We start from the raw sequence: 20401 nt of genomic DNA on the forward strand, positions 1-20401 counted from the left end.
TTCGTCATATTCTGTATCTCTGTGGGCTTCTCTTTCCTCAGTTTACCCAGTAATTTAAAAAGGATTACTCTCAGAAATGCCTCCCAGAGAATGGTCCCAAACTTCCAAAGGGGATAATGGAAAAAATACAGTATTGGGGTATTATGGGTAAGAGGATCATGTTGGCAGGGAAAAAAAGGCCTCCTACAGGTAAAATTCCATGTATCACAATTTGTACCTCTTACACAAGGTCCTTAAGAATTGAAAACTTCTTGAGAATTACGGGAGATGATACTGAGTATGGAGATAGTGTACCCAGTATAACAGATCTTACTTTATAAAAAAACCATATCCATTAAAAATGTTTCAACTTTTTGGAAATCAAGTGTTTTAGTGCAGTATGTGTGGGACCTAGTTTTTTTAAAGGACATAATTAATAAGCTTACCTTAATTTTTTCTTTTTTTTTTTTTTTTAGAATTTATTTATTTGACAGACAGAGATCACAAGTAGGCAGAGAGGCAGGCAGAGAGAGAAGAGGGGAAGCAGGCTCCCCACTGAGCAGAGAGCCCGATGCGGGGCTCGATCCCAGGACCCTGAGATCATGACCTGAGCCGAAGGCAGAGGCTCTAACCTACTGAGCCACCCAGGTGCCCCTTACCTAAATTTTCTATTAAATTTCTGGATCTTCCTATTTTCTCTTCCAAATGGTGACCCCAACACCCAATAATTTCCATATAAGAGATAGCAATTTCTAAACTGTTACCCCAAAATAGAAGTATATGGCAGGATTTTGAAAGCTAAACTTCCTTCCTCTAAGTGTTATTTTCTCACTTTCTCCCACTCTGTCTCTCCATCCTATTTTAGACAACATGGACAACTTCTGTCAGATATGCCAGCCCAGTCTTTGACTTCTCTTGGCATAGGACTGCTAAGTGTATTAGTCCATTCAGGCAGCCATAATGTAATACCATATACTGGCTGGCTTAAAAAAACAACAAACATTTATTTTCTCACAGTTCTGGAGACTGGAAGTCCAAGATCAAGATGCCAGCATGCTTGGTTTCTGGTGAGAGCTCTATTCCTGTATTACAAAGGGTCACCATCTCTCTCTATTCTCATATGGAATTTGGTGAGAGAAAAGGGAGAATGAATAAAAGCTCTTGATGTCTCTCTCTTCTTATAAGGGCACTAACCGCATCATGAGAGCCCTTCCCCTCATGACTTCATCTAAACCTAATTACCTCTAAAAAGGCCCCATCTCCAAATTCTGTCACAATGGGGGTTAGGACTTCAACATATGAATTTTGGAGACACAATTCAATACACAGCCCCTAGTAAATCAACCACCCAAGAATACTAGGTATTTTCAGTTTGGAGTTTACAACCAATAATAATTATGAAGGCTGGTTCTTGAGAAAAAATCGAATAGTTGACGTTAAAGTTTTCAAAATCTTTTAAAATATAAAAGTCAGTGAAGCGTCACTTATAACTAACACATGATAGTACAAAAATGGTTTAAAGACTGACTCCTATTATTTTATTACCAAAACAATTTTAATAGTAACAAATTTTCTTAAACATATTTAATCAGGTATCTTCTGGAATATGGGTTAAATGATGAAAAAATGGGCGACCATGAACACACCCTTTAATTTCATTTCCAAATTGGTCCTTCATTCTGTAGATAATGTCTTGGACGTCCTCTTTGGATAAATACATGGGCAACTGTCTAGATAGACGCACTGCTTCTCCCTATGAAGAGAAAGTCACATGTTATACCATGATACACCCTGAAGCAGAAAACACGTTATTCCTGACAAGAAAGAAGACCGAAAACAGATTATATTCTTATTATTCATTCACACACATATTAAACACATATTACATGTTCATCACTATTGTATGTTTTACAAACAGTGGAGAATAAGACAAATATCCTTGCTCATGTTAAATTTTATTCTAGTGCAGAGACACAAAACAGATAAAAAGACAAAATTTTGGGGGCGCCTGGGGGGCTCAGCCAGTTGGGCGTCCAACTTTTGATTTCAACGCAGGTCATGATCTCAGAGTTGTGGGATAGAGACTGGGATTGGGTTCTACACTGGGCATGGAACTTACTTGGGATTTTCTCTCTCCTTCCTCTGCCCCTCCCCACACCCCTCTCTAAAAAAATACAAATAAATAAATTAAAAAGAGTCCTCACATAAACGGGAGGTAAAGTCAAAACCTGTTGATGAACTGGCTATGAAGGATACGGAATCAAGGGTAATGTCCACATTTCTGGTACGGTGATGTTGTTTTCTGAGATACGAAAACTGAGCATTTAGGGGTAAATGGTATTAGCAAAGCTGGTTTCTTTTAAAATTTATTTAAAAATAAATTGTACTTCAAAGAGCTTGAGCCTAATATAATTCTCTAACCACATACCCTCTTCCATTATCCTACTCCTTTCCAACTAAGCCTATTTTTTCCTTCACTTTGACCTTTAATCTCCTCAGTCCCTCTTTATTGCTCCGCCGCACCAGCACCCTTCTTGTCATCTTTCCTACGTAAGGCACAGATAGTAAGCCATTAAAGATACTATTTCTAGCTTTCTGTATTCCTTTTTGATTCCTACTACTAGAACCTGTTGGGTTGGCGGTTCGGGGAGTGCAGGAGGAACACTAGAAATGACCGCCGGGGCCGCCATCTTCCAGTCTCAGCTCCTTCCTTAACTCTTGACTCTCCCGCCAAAAGGATGTATGCCCAGGTCTCGTCTCCATAGGTAACCCGATACCTATGCAGGAAACAGGAGTATCAAGAGCCCCCACCCCATACCCTCCTATCACCAAATACCCTACCATATATGGATGTGAACCCATGCCCTGCCTTGGCCCCATAAAAGACCCCCGCCAACTCCCTCCCAGTGCGACTTCCCCGACTCCGCTTTCCAGAGTCGCGGAACTTCGCCCGAGGGTGCCCACCTCCTCCTGGTGCGACTTTCTTGGCTCCCCTTCTCCTGAGCCCTGAAACTTCGCTGGAGATGCCTTTAATAAATCTTGCCTTGCGCCTACCTCGCCTGGTGTTGTGTTTACCTCGCCTACAAAATTTTACAGAACCTAATTCATCTTTAAAATCTTCTAGGACCTAACACAGTTTCTTGTGTACATTATGGGTTCAAATGTGCTCACTCACCCCCTTGTTCTACCATATTCACCTTGTAATCCCTATACCTGGATAAACTGTACCATGTACTATTAGAAAATCACCAAACTATCTTGGCTGGATCCAATATCAATGTTAGCTCTTGTCAGTGCTCAAGGCCATTTGGACATCTTAGTCTTCTCTAATCAATCTTCTCTTATAGTACCTACAGCTCTTATTTTTGGATCTTTTCTACTATACTCAAATCCCCAATGCCTTCCTAGCCTCTTCACTCTCAGGAGGTAACTTCTCCTACACCTTCATCACATGTATCATACATGACTTCTCTCAAGTTTACCTGAAAATAGTTTTACTTCTACTTTCCTTCCCTTTTGCTCTTGACTGAGAGAAGTTTCTCCTTTCTAAAACTTATATCATTACCCTTGTCTTCCTTCCTGCCTCTTTTGGAACATCTGCTTGCCAATCTTTTATGTCAGTCTTTTCCACCAATAACAAAGACAAGCTAATCTCTCTTTTCTTCTTTTTACCACCATATGACTTGCTGCCTACACTTTTTCACTACTGTCCTACTCTTTTGCCATTGGCGAGTCTTGCATCTGGACTACTTTCCTATTATCATTGCCATCCAGCAACCATACCAAATGGTCTTCAAGCAACTATTACCCTATAAAGAATCTGCTACTACTTTCTCATTTTCAAATTTCTTTCCTCCCTTGACCTTTATATCTACTCCTCTACTGTTTTTTCTTTCACTCTCCTGTCTTTATTTCTGATTCATCTTATTCAGCTTGACTTTAAATGTAAGTATTCCTGTAGATCTTATAGAAGTTCTCTTTTTTCCCTAGACTCTCTTCCAAAACAATCAATTCACAACTGACTTAATGTAATGAGGTATAATATTAGTAAAAATATTTATACCTAATGTCAACCACTTTTTTTTGTTGTTTCTGAAATCATATTTCTTCTCACATGGTTTTTCAATATACAAAATACTACCCTCCTTCAACCTTCATTTACATTTATTCTACCTCTTTCACAAGAAGATTCCTTTGAAGTCATTAGAAACTATCAGTGTTAAATTGCTCACGCAATAGGCTAGGAAAGTCCACAAGTCAAGGCTCTTGAAGGGCCTATAGAATGCTACTGAATACAATCTTCAGAAAGAGTAAAAAGTGGACTTTCCTGAAGTCTGGCCCTCAGAATACAGTGGGGACATTATGATTATATTCTAAACAAAAATGGCCCATTTTTTTTTTTTAAATGGAGAAAACAAATCTTATTTATGTTCAGGTTTGTTTTTGAAATAATACCAAACTTGAGGGAGAAAATTCAAACATTGAGACATTCACTATTACTTTCCAACAACTATCCTATATGACATTTAAAACTTTATAATATTCCTCCATCCCATATTATATCAGAACTTATTTTTTAACCCACTGTTATGTTTCTTATTTGTGGTAGATATTCCTAGGTAACTAAAATTTCCTTTTATTCAATAATACATCTTTCACTTTATCTCTTTTTGCTCTTGCAGAGGTCAAGGATTTCTTTTTTTAGTAGTATTTCTTCTTAGAAAAACTAATAGACCTTACAGAAACTTTACTATTTTGAAAACTTACTGTTTTATTAAGAAACCGTTAAGTATGATAAAATCCAACCAACCTACATAATCTAATAATAAATACCTCTAAGTAGCTTATCACTTTGCGAGGTCTACATTCATAAACTTCCTTTGCATTTTTGTTTAATATAGCATTAAGAATTTCTTTTAAGTCCATCACTCCATAGAATGGGAGACAATTAGCCATTTCTTCTATTTCCAAGTAGTCTTCAGCAATGGAAATGCCTAAAAGAAAAATAAATAAAACCACATGTAGATATGGTTAGTTTTGTTTAAATTATATTCCAGAAAATGTCTATTAAAAACAAAATCACTGTTAAAAACATTTAGTGAACCTTCCTTAGAATTTAATGTAGTCAGGACAAAGTTCTGTTCCTTAGTTGGAGAACAAATAATAATTTCCCATAGGACTTCAGATTAAGTCATAAGCGTCAGAGACACCACATGTGCTTTATATCATTTAATTTAATCTTAGTTATTGCACTTCTGTTCCCTACATTTGTTTAGAACATTTCTTACTTTGGAGAGAAAATGAAGTCCCATGATATTTATTAAAATAAAACTGGTTTAAGTGTTTTAACAACTGCTGCTATTCTATTAAAGTCTATTCTACTAGTTTAATACTAACTTAAAGGCCTGAATTATTTCTATGATTATTTTAACTTACAATTTATAAAAATACTTATATAGTAAGTTATTTTTTATAGTTTTATTGAGATATAATTGATAAACACTAAGTTTATGGTATGCATAGTACTGATTTGACACACATATACTGCAAATAGTAACAATATATTACTAGTTTGAAAATGAAATACTATTTAATCAGTAATGTTTACTCAAAATATCTTAGTAAAACAATATTTAAAACTGACATTATTTATTAAACTACTTTAAATAATTTAGTGACTAAAATAAAACTAAAAAAAGCTACATGATTAGATATATCATGAGGTAAAATATCCATAAGAGCATATATTCCAAAGGATCAACTTTGGCTTTAGAATGCATTTTAAGATGTTGCAAAACAGCAGATATTGAACTTCTTTGGCTCTATCTGTGTAACAGTGTTCTTAATATTTAAGCCCGCCCATGTTATATAGAACTAAGAAAACGAGACAGTTCAACATTGGGTAAGTGGCAGCTATCAACAGATGAATGAAAAAAGAGGAGTGATACAGCTTGAAGAGTTTCAGGTCCTGAGACATCAGTGATCCTATCCCTAATCTGTTTCCAGTTAGAGATCACTTTCTTGATCTGGAGAAGATGCAATGGTGGTGCACTAAACAGAGCAGGCACCCCTGGAAACAACTGGAGAGTAACAGAAGATCTATAATCAAGCACTGAGGAGCAAAACACAAAGTTTGGTCAAGGAAGACAAAATAAGAGTTTGAGCAACCAGGGGAACTTAAATGGGACTTGAAACAGGATATATACAGGCAAAGAGGAAGAAGCAGAGTATTATAGTTCACATCTTTTTGCATATATAGAGAAGGAAATTACAAAAATATTAGCCCACAGACTTTTCACTATTGCTGGTTCTTTACCTTTTATAGAACAATTAGACTGAAGAGTCTAATAGTGGCTAGATTTGCCCTGGAAAATCATACACTTTTCACAGAATTACTTGTGGATATGGGTACAGTATTTGGCAGTAGATGAGGAAATTGAGCAATATTTTAATCACCATGTTTGCAAAATTCTGATATGGGAAACTTACAGACATTTGGAACCACGTAACAATAAACTTTCAAGAATTTTCCATAAGATTCTGTGAAATGTGTCCCAATTTTCAGGGAAAATATTTCAAATGAGTAAGTGGTTTGACAAGTTTTCACTCTTAAAATACAGAATTCTTATTGATGCAGAACAAAAAACTAATCCTGTGAATGAGAAAAATTCTTAGGATCACATTCAGAATCTTTTCCCTCAGAGTTAGATGTATTCCTCCTCTCTTTTAAACGTCCTTATCATTCAAAGATGTTTAGTGACAACTGGCAAACTGCTCATCCAAAGTTCGTCCAAGAAAACAAACTCACGAAGAGGAGAAATGGTTTTTAGAAAACATGACATAAAAATTAATGAAGGAAAAGAAAGTCTTAAAAAAGAGGAAAACAGAGTTTTAAATTTGATCTGTTACTGCTAAGATAAATAATGCTGATGACAATCTAAGAAAATTAATTCCAACCAAATCAAGTCAGTTTGCAGGTGACTCTTACTCATTTTTATATCTCTGGTGCCTTGTAAAGTACCTAGTATTCAACAGGACTTAAAGAACACTACCCACAGGGTACCTGGGTGGCTCAGTCTGTTGGGCATCTGCCTTCAGCAAAGGTCATGATCCCAGGGTCCTGGGATAGAGCCCAGTATCAGGCTCCCTGCTCATCAGAGAGCCTATTTCTCTGTCTCCCTCTATGGCTCCCCCTGCTTGTGTGCTCTCTCCTTGTCAAATAAATAAGTAAAATCTTTAAAAACAAAAACAAAAAACACTACCCACAAGCTAAGAGCTGAAAGCATAAACATGTTCTTAGAAAAGACAGGGAAGTAGTTATTCTAACTTTTTTAAAAAAATTGCTGTGATACTATTTTTTATGAAAAAAAAAAAAAAAAAGAGTGGCACCTGCCAGCAATACCACATAGTTCGTTAGAAAACAGATTAAGAAAAAAAAATCTTATTACACACAAAGCTATACACACCCCTTGTTTCACACTTCAAATAAGTGCTAGGGGTCTCGAGGAAGAAAGATTTCTGGGAGGACTAAAAGAATTACAGAAAGGGGTACTGGAAGATGGGAAGAAAAGAGAATATCCAAACACCTACCACTGGCAAGTACTATGCTAACTGATTTCCCTAAGTACCTCTCTAGTGCTCACAACTACTTTATGAAGTAAATATCTCAATTTTTGTAGGAAACAATATAACAAATTAATTAAAAGCTAGACTGTAAATGTGCTTGGGTTGAAATCCTGGTTCTACTACTAACTGGTATGCTTAAGCAAACTTCATTGTGTCTTGATTTTTCCATCTGTAAAATGGAGACAGCAACAGAACCTACTTCATAGGGCTATTAATAAATATTAATACATTTACTATTTAGAATAGTGCCCTGTACATTATAATTATTTGATAATTATTAGTTGTTATGATGAGAAAACATTGAGTCCACTCCAAATCTAAATATCCAAGACTGAGACAGAAGGTAAGAAGTCCGGGGCAGGTGCTCCTAAAACTGCAGAAGTAGGTAAAATTGAAGTTTGGAGCACCAAACCATTTTCTGTATATACTTAATTTCATAGCTTCATACAATTGTTTTTACTCATTTTCTTTTTACGTCTAAATAAAACATCCCTATAAAAACCTTCAACTCTGTTTTGGTTGAACTTTTTCTGTATATTGGTTATGACAAGTTTAGTGGCAGGCAGGAGGGGGAACAGTGGCATCACTCTTCATGATACCCTTGAGACCAAACAAAGGGAAAATAATAGGACAAGACCAGCCTAGGCAGGGCAGAAAAGAGTTAAGTATGAAAGTTAAGTATGAAAGTTATGAAAGAATAGAGAAGAGAATAGAGAATAGAGAAGTTCCTAACCAGGAAAACAGAAGTCTGCTTCCCAGAACGATTTACTTTTCTCTCCACCCAGTGACTTGCCATACAGAGAAGATAGTGTTATCACAGTCTTTTTAGCAAAGCAATGCAATCAAATCATTCTCCAAATAGTAAGACTGCTGATGTTACAAATCTAATTGGCAAAACAGGAAGAGATGGCCATTTTTGTTAGACCTTTCCAATATACTACACATTTAGTTCTTTCATCATCCAAAGGAGTATTAAATACTTTAAATATACTAGGCATATTGTGCCAAAGATGTCAAAAATTACAATGAAACTTCTCGATTAGTTATGAAAACACAAATGCAAGGTAACAGACTGAAAGGGATGCCAAACTTCCTAGTTTCAGGGATTACCTTTTTGAAATATGATTATTTTTATATAGCTGACACTGTACTTTTGGTGAGACAAAAATATACCGGTATGTATATTATGAAACCCAAATGAAACTTCTGGAACAAGACTTCTTTTACTAAGTCAGGAAATAGTAAACCACATCATCATACCTGGTATCCATTTTATCTTGAAACCATTTGCTGTAAGACGAGGATCGGACAGGTAAGCTGATCCACTGTATCTCTGATCATCTGTGGTCATTTTACATAAAATCTCTAAATAATGAGATCCATTAAAAAGACTGAAAAAGAAATTATGGTCCTTTAACTTATTAAATATGTAAAATGAAATAAGAGGATTTATGGAAAAAAGTTAATGCAAGGGCCCTTTAAAAATGATTCATAACAAAATACAAAGATGTAAGTAGCCCTGTGAGAAACTTTACTTTTTTACATCTCTGTTAATATCTCTTAGAAGACCTACTATATACAGCATACAGAAAGGAGGAAGAATGGACACAAAAGACAGTTTCTATCTTTTAGAACATTATGAACTAAATGTGAGAGCAAAAACTGTGCTCTCTCTATAAAATACAAGTGAAAATTTTATAAATAATGCCATTGTTATATTATTATTATTCTATCATAAGGTTGTTGTTAAGATCAAAGGGTTTAGTAAAGTTCCTATCATATGGTAAATCCTCAGCAAACATTGGCCATTATTACTGAGCTCCTACTTCGTATTTTACAGAGATCTAAGTTACAGAGATCTAAGTTACAGCCATTGAGAGATAAATGACACAATCTGCATTAGAACCATAGTAAGGACACTGAACCCAACCCATAATTCCTGTCTTTCACTCAGTTTTGAAAAACTTATATTAATTGTGGTGGGCATGTCACATCTCAAAAGAAGGGTGAAAACAATTTTGAATTCAGTTTTGTTGCTGTCCATGTTCAATTAAGAAAGCTTTATTATCAGGCTAGTATGGGTCCCAAATAATAGTTTTTTATTTTTTTATTTTTTTTCAAAGGTTTTACTTATTTGACAGACAGAGAGAGAGAGATCAGAAGTAGGCAGAGAGGCAGGCAGAGAGAGAGGGGAAGCAGGCTCCCCACCAAGCAGAGAGCCCGATGCGGGGCTCGATCCCAGGACCCCGAGACCATGACCTGGGCCGAAGGCAGAGGTTTAACTCACTCAGCCACTGAGGCACCCCGCAAATAAGTTTTTAATGTATTTGTTTTTGAATAACAGAATATCATAAAGGAAAAAAATCTTTAAAAATGTTTAATTTGTAGAAGCACAGAATGATTTTTAAAATATAAATGAAAGTTCACAAATAACCATGTAGAGAAGTGATCATGTTTAAAATTTCAGATATATCCTAGTTCTTTTTAAGGGAAGAACAAAAAGTACTATCAGATTTTTGAACTGTTTAATACAGGCCAAATCTGTATTAATTCTTTTTCTAAATTCTTTGACAGTTTGCTAAGCTAATCTCAAAGAGAATACTATAAAAGATGCTGGATTTAGGTGAATGTGATTACTGCTGTCTTAATTAAAATGACAGCTCTGGGGGCGCCTGGGTGGCTCAGTGGGTTAAGCCTCTGCCTTCGGCAGAGAGCCCGCTTGGCAGAGAGCCTGCTTCCCCCTCTCTCTGCCTGCCTCTCTGCCTACTTGTGATCTCTCTGTCAAATAAATAAATGAAATCTTAAAAAAAAAAAAAAAAGACAGCTCTGATACATGTTTTCCTGTGTCTTGGTCCTATTTTTTCCTTCTGGTAACAGGGATTTTTTTTTTCAAAATACAAAATTATATTGTATTTTTATATATATCAAGAGCAGATAAATAAATGATGAAATTTAAAAAATAACCCCACTTATATGAGCATAAAAAAACAAAATATTTGGGAAAAATTTTTTCAAAAAAATACCTCTATACTGAAAACTACAAAATATTGCTGAGAGAAATTAAAGAAGACTTAAATCAATGGAGACCACTGTGCAGGGATTGGAAGATGCAGTATTGTTAAGATGGCAATTCCCCCCAATATGATCTACAGGTTCAAAGCAATCCTAATCATAATTTGGTAGCAGGGCTTTTTAACAAAAGAGTTTTAATATACTTTATAAAAGATTTTTTTATATATTCTTGGGAGTTCTGAAACAGAGTTATCTAGTGACATTTCCCAAAGAACAAACCCTCAATATCTTTCTAATTTCAGGGTTTTTTTAAAAAAAGATTTTATTTATTTATTTATTTGACAGACAGAGGTCATAGGCAGAGAGGCAGGCACAGAGAGAGAGAGAAGGAAGCAGGCTCCCGGCTGAGCAGAGAGCCCGATGCGGGGCTTGATCCCAGAACTCTGGGATCATGACCTGAGCTGAAGGCAGAGGCTTTAACCCACTGAGCCACCCAGGCGCCCCTAATTTCAGGCTTTTATCTCTTTTCATATATATGATTCTTTCCTCTGTCAGACCAAAGAAAGAAATAATAAACATAAAAAAAGGGAAATGTTAACAGGTTAGCTGTTAGCTATTCATTTTTACAGAAAATAATTTGCTCATGTAGGATATTAAAGGGAAATACCCCATTTGGCAATCTATAATAAAATCAGTTCAGGCCAACAATCATCAATGGATGAAATCATTAGCTGGAAAGGTTGACAGGGAATTTTAAGGTATGAGAGCAGCTGTCAGTGTCTGAAACCAGTGATAAGTTCCTTCTGCTGTGATGAAGCAAGAAGCACATAGCACAACCTATTAAATAGTCACCCCAGAAAGTAGAATCGAAATCTATTCAATCCTCCAGCGCTAACTTCTGGTTAAACATGGGAGAGGGAAAAACAAGGAACCACGAGGAAGCAAAGGGACAAACAGAGACAATAGGATATTCTAAAAAACAAGTGACTTAGTATCAACAACAAGTTAATGGTGTGATATTAGAAGAGATTTAAGAGACAAAATGTAACAGCTGGATCTTGTTTAGATACAAATTAAATTTAATAATTTAAAAACCATAAAAAAGACATGTTGAGACAATGAGGTATACTTTCAAGGAATTAATATTGTGTAAGATACGAAAAAGTCATTGTGGTTAGGTAAGTCATTTTTAAAAGAGAGAAACCGAAAGATATTTGGGTGGAAATTGGCTAAAAAATTTAGGAAAGAAAAAGAAAATATCTCTGTGTGTGTGCGTGCATAATATACATATATATATTTGAAAGGACAAATAAACAAATGTGGCAAAATCTTGGTAATTGTTGATAAAGGCATTCATTGTATAATTCTATTGTGGTACACATTTGAAATGTAAAGTGTACAATGACAGAGTCATGGCAACCTAACTTCAAAATTGTCCTAGCAAGTCACTTATGAACAGGAGAATTGAGGCTGATATTTACTAACTGCAGAAGTAAACTAGCTAGAATATTCTAAAATTATTTATTCAAAAACAATTCCATTGAAGATTAGAAAATCAACTTTAAAAAAGATTTCCTTAAAATTTTCTCTACCAGAAAACAGTTCCAACTTTTGCTTTGAATTTCCAATCTAGTATGGATTGATAAATCTTTTGAGAAGTAAAAAAAGAAATCTATTATTTCAGCATACCTCTCTGTTAATATAATTGGCTTTTCCAGTGGCTCTGCAGGAAGTTTATGATTTTCAATAAGTCTTTTAAATAGCAGGGCTTCTTCCACTCTGTAAGGATTTAATAGCATTACCTCTGTTTTGGATGTAATTAGCCACGCATCAGGAAACTTGAGATTGTGGAGCAAGCAAAGTTCCTCCTTCTCTTCTAAGTCAAATTTATGTTTCTCAAAATTTTTTTTTAAGTTTTCCATAGAAAAGGGGATCTGAACTATTTTAATGTTTTGGTTCTTTTTTTCAATTTGGGACTGAAAGAGCTCATCAAGTTTTGGCTGATTAGATAATGAAGTTTTCAGTTTGTGCTTCTGTGCCAAATTCCATGCACTGGTGGGCTTCATCTTTTTTCTGCCATCCTTAAATGATGTTTGTGATTCCTGTTCAATGGCTCTCTTGATTTGCTTATTGTATCGTTCCAAATCTTTAGTAGCTTTCTCTTCGTATCTGGGAATAAAGATAAAATAGAACTAATAATCAGAAACGCATGGGCCATCTGAAGTAAATTTTATAAAAAACAAAGAGCTGGTGTTCCAAGTCTGATAATGATGAAGGAGCTTATATTGGACTAACCTTCCCTACGTAACTATAATTCTGAACAAAATACAGAGATCAACTATTTAAAATGGACATGGAAAAGCAACCAAAAATAGGCAGATATTGGAATGATTCAACATTCAAAAAAGAGATCCATATTTATATAGCTTTTACCTAAAGGGCAGTTCCTAGCATTAAAGGGGAGTGGCGAAAGAAAGAAAGAAAGAAAGCAAGCAAGCAAGCAAGCAAGCAAGCAATAAGCTGCATTCTTTTTGAAAAAAAAAAAAAAAACAAAAAAAACAAAAAAAAAAAACCACAAAAAACTTTTTTTTCCAATATTTTATTTATTTAACAGGGAGGAAAACAGTGAGAGGGAACACAAGGAAGGAACACAGTGGGGAGAGGGCTAAGCAGGCTTCTCACTGAGCAGGGAGCCAGATGTGGGGCTCCATCCCAGGACCCTGGGATCAATACCTTAGCCAAAGGCAAACGCTTAATGATTGAGCCACCCAGGTGCCCCATGAAAAAGTTTTTTTTTTTTTAATAATTTTTATTATTTATTTTTATATCACATAATATTACATTATATAAGTTGCACTCTTACTAGGTTGAATAACTAGAACAGAGTTCCTTGCTTCCAAAACAACTGGAAATTAAAGGAGAAAAATCCCAGAAAATTCCATAAGTGGAAGCCTGGAGGAAAACAACTGCTAGAATGTTCAATGAGCTAGACACAGATTTTAGTGACTACCTATGGCAGAGTAAATGGAATTTAGAGTTTGAATTTTATATAATTAGATGGCTTAATAAACGATTTGCACTTCAAATTAAAACTGGATGAGGGCTACATCCTAGGGTAAGGGAAAAACTATGTCCTAGAACTAAGAAAGCTACCCCAGGGCTGGGGGCAATATTTAAAGTCTCTCTCTAAGGAAGTATAAAACAGCCTTCCAAGCTCAGTGTGATCTGTCAGTAACTTAAATCGTTGCAGAACAAACACCAACACTTTTCAGAAGAATACAACAGAATCTAGAGTTTCTTCAATGTATCACCCACAATGTCCACTAAACAATTAAAAGTTATCATTCAAGCAATAAAAAGGCAAAATGATCAAGAGAAAAACTGGTTAGTAAAAACCAACCTCAACATGTCTCAGATGTTGGAAATTGCCAAAGGGGAAAAAAAAAGTTATTTTTGAAATGGGTTTTTATAAATATTTAAGGACTTAAAGGAAAAGATTATCCTAATGAGAGAACCAAAAGGAATGTAAACAGAGAAGTGACATTATAATAAAGAACCAAAGGGAAATGCTACAACTAAGAAATACAATATCTGAGATTAAAAATGTCAAAAAGAAAGCCTGAAAATGCTTAACAGCAGATGAGAGATGGCAAAAGAAAGGGTCGGCGAACTTGAAGGCAGAGCAATAGAACTTATCCAATCTAAACAGGAGAGAAAAATGAAGATTAAAAAAAATCTCCGTGGCCTACGGTACAACAAACAACCCAACATATTTGGGATCCCAGATAAAAATGTAATTGGAATTCCAGATAAAAAATGTGGAACTGAAGAGAAAAAAAAATTGAAAAAAATAATTGATGACAATTAGGCAATTTGGATAAATGAAACATTTTGTAGATCCAAGAAGGTCAGTGAACCCGAGCAGGATAAATACAAAGAAATCCACAGCTTGATACATTAGATCAAACTGCTGAGAAACAAAGACAAATTCCCTGAAAGCAGTGAGAGGAAAAAAAAAAAGACATTACAAAAAAAGAATACCACAAATGATGGATATAACTTATTAGAAGCAATGTAGAGCCAGATGGCAGTAAATTACATTTTTTAAGTGCCAACAGAATCCAATGATACAAAGCAAAAATGTCCTTCAAAAATGAAAATGATATAGACATTTTTGGATAAAAGAAAGCTTAGAATCCCTTGCCAGCATAACTGCACTATTAAGAGTTGACACAATAGAAACTGTGATCTACAGGAAAAAATGATAAGCACTAAAATGGTAACTATGTAGATAAATAGCAAAAAAGGATTTTTTAAAAAATTCTCATTTCTTTGAAAGATAATTTTAAAATTTTTTAAAATAGCATTTTAACCATATGATTTCACTCATGTGGAATTTAAGAAACAAAACAAATGAACATAGGAGAAAAAAAAAGAGAGAAGGAGGTAAATCAAAGAGCCTTCTAACTACATAGAACAAACTAAGGGTTGCTGGAGGGAAGGTGGGTGGGGGGATGGGCTAAGTGGGTGATGGGTTTTAAGGAGGACTGTGATAAGCAGTGGGTGTTGTATGTAAATGATGAATCACAAAATTCTACTCCTAAAACTAATATTACACTACAGGTAAACTAACTGGAATTTAAATAAAAACTCGAAACAAAAATAAATAAAGTTTTATATTGTATGTAGATATAAAACATATGACATCAACTGCACAAAGGACAGGGGAAGTAGTGATGGAAGTCAAACAGTGGCTGTGTATAGAAGCTAACTGATAAGTGGCATAAGTGAACCTTCTGGGGTGGTTAAAGTATTCTATATTTTTTTTTAAGATTTTATATATTTATTTGACAGAGAGAGATCACAAGTAGGTAGAGCAGCAGGCAGAGAGAGAGGGAGAAGCAGGCTCCCCGCTGAGCAGAGAGCCTGAGGCTCAAATCCCAGGACCCTGAGATCATGACCTGAGCTGAAGGCAGAGGCCCAACCCACTGAGCGACCCAGGCATCCCGTAAAGTATTCTGTATTTTGTTTGAGGCAGTGGTTACATGGGTGTACACATATAAAAATGCGTTGAACTATATATAAAGTTAAGATCTGTGTATTTCACAATGCTACACTTTACCCAATTTTAAAAACCATTTATGGAAGCACTGAAGACATAAACACTAAAAAAAGAAAAAGAAAGATAAAGAAAAAACTTATAAATAATTAAATAAAACAGTTAATTCTACATCTGAAGAGTTCCTTACACATTTACTGTAACATCAACATGGAATAAATAATTTCCTGAGCACTACAAAAGAAAACTTGTACACAATACTCCATTTACTAATTAGAAACTGGTAAAATTAAAGTTACTCTAGGGGTGCCTGGGTGGATCAGTTGTTAAGCGGCTGCCTTTGGCTCAGGTCATGATCCCAGGGTCCTGGGATTGAGAGCCTTGCATCGGGCTCCCTGCTTAGTGGGAAGTCTGCATCTCCCTCTCCCACTCCCTCTGCTTGTGTTTCCTCTCTTGCTGTCTCTCTTCTGTCAGATAAATAAATAAAATCTTAAAAAAATAAAGTCACTCTAATGATAACATGCAAAATAAAGATTTTATGATTAAATTTGTAATGGATTCATAGATAAATATTAACTTTTTCAGTTGCTATTTATTTCTCATTTTAGAGTCATCAGTGAAAAAATATATTAAAAAAAAACTCAATACATCCAAACTATTTAATTTAATTCAGTTTCAAAGGTACAAGATAATAGACAATTCAAAATTATCCTGGGTAAAATCAAGACATCTTTTCTTTTGGGTTAATGAAACTCCTACAGCCAATCAAAGACAGTCTAGCATAGAGGTTATAGAAACGGTTTCTAAAAAATTGAGATGCCTGAATCCCATCCTCAAATTTTCAAATTCTCCAGGCCAAGATTGAGGTTGAACAATACTCTTTTTAAAAGGCTCCATGTCCACTTCCTCATATGAGGGAGATCATATGATAGTTGTCTTTCTCTGATTGACTTATTTCGCTAAGCATGATACCCTCTAGTTCCATCCATGTCGTCGCAAATGGCAAGATTTCATTTCTTTTGATGGCTGCATAGTATTCCATTGTGTATATGCAACACGGGGGGTTAAGGGTGTAGGAGAAGAATAAATGAAACAAGTTGGGATTGGGAGGGAGACAAACCATAAATGACTCTTAATCTCACAAAACAAACTGAGGGTTGCTGTGCAGGAGGGGGGTTGAGAGAAGGGGGGTGGGGTTATGGACATTGGGGAGGGTATGTGCTATGGTGAGTGCTGTGAAATGTGTAAACCTGGCGATTCACAGACCTGTACCCCTGGGGATAAAAATATATTATATGTTTATAAAAATAAATAAATAAATAAAAGGCTCCATGGATGATTCCGAAGCACTCCCAAAACTGAAAACTACTCTTAGGTGTTCAGTAAATTATAGTGGTAAGAGCACAGACCCTGGAGACTGACTGACTGGTCTGGTGCTGCCACTTAGTAGCTCTGTAAATCTACAAAAATTATTTAACTTTTCTGTGTCTCAGGATAATCATTTAATATAGATAATCCACATTAACTTCGTAGTTTTGATATGAGCAATAAAATGAGTTAAAATGTTTCAAGTACTTAGAATAATGCTTGGCACCACAGTAAATAATTATAAACATTTGTTACCATTGTATATCAAGGAACACATCTTATAATGAATGAGGCACAAGATTGACTAAAGGCTGCTAATTATTTAAGCAACTTTACTAAAAAAATTTTTCAAATGTAGTTTTAAGTTTGAGACTGAAGAATTAACGCTCCTTCTAATCTTAAGTAACTCAAGAAACTGGCTAAATCTATTGTAGGTAATATACATGAAACATTTTTAAGGAGAAATTTATATAGATATGTGTTAGGATATAAAAATGGCATTCTTGGGGTGAACTGTATTAAATGTTAAAGTTGAGACTAAAAGACAAGAGACCACATTATGTTGTGTAGTTTGTACTCAGTATATGTTTGTTAAATACAGAAATGTTAGCTGGATAAGAATCTAAAAAAGACCTTGTGTCACTGTAAACTAGAAGAAAAATGCTTCTCTGGTTATTTACCAGGCTATATTCATAATTTTGTATATGATTTTCTCTCATTTCTATTTAGAATCTGACATTCTGGATTAGCTACATAAAACAGATAATTTTCAACAGTTTCCTTTTAATAGGTACTTTAAGTAAGTATTTTTAGCTCTTGGACATTCCAATTCAAGATTTTTCCCTTACGGTTAAAAATGAGTTCAAGATGAAGGTCACCATTTGTAATTAATTATAATGTGCAAATTTTCACATATGGTACGAATCTTGTGATTTACTCAAGAAGTCAATTTAATTACTTCCTTGGGAAATATAAAAAGCTATGTCCGAAGGAAGATTAAGCAAATGTTAAGTAAAAACAGCTGCTACATTTGACTTAATGTCATTAAGGGATTCAGTAACCTGAATGGAAAATATTAATTTTGATTTGACCAGTAATCAAATCGAATGCTTTTGTGACAAAAGATTACATGTAATTATAAAGTTTATTTGCCATTTTCAATACCCCAATTACAATATTATTTTAAGTAGAAGTATGTTCATCGTACGCAAATGTAAAGTTCAAGTTAACATCAATTGACTGAAACCCCAGTGGGCAAGAGTAGAGGCCTAAATCTGGCTTCTAAACCACCAGAGGAAAGGAGAAAAGCAAAGGAAAAATATCTGGAAAAGAAGAACTGAAAAATGAAGTACTTCCCACACTGAAGTCTGTCCTAAGCTCTCAGCACAAAAACCCTGATCCTAGGGCTTATTCAAATTCTTTGTTATGGTTTACAGAATCTTACATAATCTGGCCTGCTTTCCTTCAATTTATTAGACTCTCTCATATTCTGTTCCTGTTACAGAGAGCACTTTAATTTCCTCAAACACTATTTTCCATTTAGCTGTTTTATTTAGAAAATTTCCCATACCTTTCTGATTATTTTTACTTAGGGAATCATTTCCTGTCTCATAGATGAGAATAAGCCCACTGCCAAGTATTTTCATAATTCTTTATATTTATTTTAAAACTGACTCATTGTATTCTATGATTACTTTGTGTTTTCCTCATTATACTGCATCATTTATAAGTAGAGAAAGTATATTTTATCGCTATATCTGAAGTGATTAGCTAGATTACATAGGGCCTTCTATACAGAATGCCCTTAATAAATATTTCCTAACTGAAGACAGGTAGAAAGGGAGGGAGGAAAGAAGGGAAGGGAAGAAGGAAGGAAGGGAAGGGCGCGAAGGAGGGAGAGAGGGAGGAAGGAGAAGAAAAAAGAAAAGAAAAAGGAAAGGAAAAAGAAAGAAAGAAAAAGAAAAGAGGAGAGGAAAGAAAAGGAGAAAGGGAAGGGCAATGAAGAAGGAAGGGAAAGAAACAGAAAGAAAAGAAGAAAAGGAGAAGGGAAAAGAAAAGATGAAAGGAAGGAAGAAGAGAAAAAACCAGGAAGGATAGGAAAAAGTGAAGGGAGGATAGAGAGAAAGATCAATTACCCAAAGAAGAGGAGTCTACTCTGATATCCCTTAGCATTTCCTACAGAATTTAGGATCATGGAAAGAATTCCAAGATAAATATTACAGAAAAGTGGTAGTTAGTGTGATTGTTGAGTATGATATCATTTTTGCTATACTTTCTCACTGATCATAATTTTGGACACAGCCACCATGGTCCCCAAACCCCCGACTCTCAAAGATTCTAACACATTTTGTGACATATAGTAAGCTCTCTGATTCCAAAATACTTATATTTTCTTCTATTTATGGCCTCCAAATTAAATTTAATCTTCACTAAGCAAGTAAAAAATGTCAATCAAAACATAGAAATTTTCTTTTCACAGGTTAAAAATTCTAAGTAAGATCACGAACAATGTGCCAGTCATTTTTCTTACATCATAACACATAATATCTTACTTAATCCTCACAACAATTTAGGAGATATTGTCCACACATTTTTACAAAAAGCCAGCAGAGAAAGAAACTGGAGTTAAAATCCCGGTGTGGTTTCAGAAGTCTGCTCTTGCCCAGCACTGCCTCTTTTGTTTACCTAATGGAAGTAAGATAGAGAAAACTTTGGATTCTTGAATACTGCCTGATGATAAACAAATTTTTAGATAGGGACTATTACCCATAATCCTGTACCCTGATACCTTGGGGCCTACAAGAAGAAATAATGCTGACACTCCCCAAAAGTCAGCTGGAACAATACCTGCTGTTGTGAGGCTGTGAGGGAACAGCCATCTTTTAAGCTGTTACACTGTCCCCATCTTCCATGAGAGGGAAACATCTATGCTTTTTTCCCCTCCTCCTCAGATAATACATCACCTCCCTGGTCAACACAATTCAGCTTCTGTGGACTTGCTGTACTAGAAGTTAAATGCACTGATCTTAAAATGCCTATGCCATTTAGATAAAACTAAAGACAATCACAAGGTGTGAACCTTATTTGCATCTTGATTCAAATAAACAAACTTTAAAAAACCTGGTATTAATAAGAGAATCTTAATCTCACAAAACAAACTGAGGGATGCCAGGGGGAGGTGGGTAGGGAGAGGGTGGTGGGGTTATAGACATTGGGGAGGGTATGCGCTATGTTGAGTGCTGTGAAGTGTGTAAACCTGGCAATTCACAGGCCTGAACCCCTGGGGCTAATAATACATTATATGTTTATTAAAAATTTTAAAAATTAAAAAAAAAAAAACTGGTATTAAGTAATTAG

At 35.2% G+C, this 20401-nt stretch overlaps 1 protein-coding gene across 5 annotated transcripts in view; it reads right to left on the minus strand.

The window, feature by feature from the left end:
- Positions 1-1493: 1493 nt before the first annotated feature.
- PMS1 (PMS1 homolog 1, mismatch repair system component) overlaps positions 1494-20401 on the minus strand; it is an 83832-nt gene continuing 64924 nt past the window's right edge. For 3 of the 5 annotated variants that reach the window (XM_032860239.1, XM_032860241.1, XM_032860240.1), the window contains 4 exons: positions 12307-12786; positions 8866-8996; positions 4813-4973; positions 1494-1732 (listed from right to left, as the gene is read on the minus strand). In XM_032860239.1, the coding sequence (XP_032716130.1) occupies positions 1568-1732; positions 4813-4973; positions 8866-8996; positions 12307-12786 (937 nt within the window). In that variant the 3' untranslated portion in view covers positions 1494-1567. Of the gene's footprint in view, positions 1733-4812; positions 4974-8865; positions 8997-12306; positions 12787-20401 lie in introns of those variants that run through there. The other 2 variants (XR_004382978.1, XM_032860242.1) reach the window with 2 other exon arrangements.

The sequence above is a fragment of the Lontra canadensis genome, unplaced genomic scaffold (genome assembly GCF_010015895.1).
Source record: "Lontra canadensis isolate GAN:19392208 unplaced genomic scaffold, GSC_riverotter_1.0 scaffold18, whole genome shotgun sequence".
Classification (NCBI taxonomy): Eukaryota; Metazoa; Chordata; class Mammalia; order Carnivora; family Mustelidae; genus Lontra; species Lontra canadensis.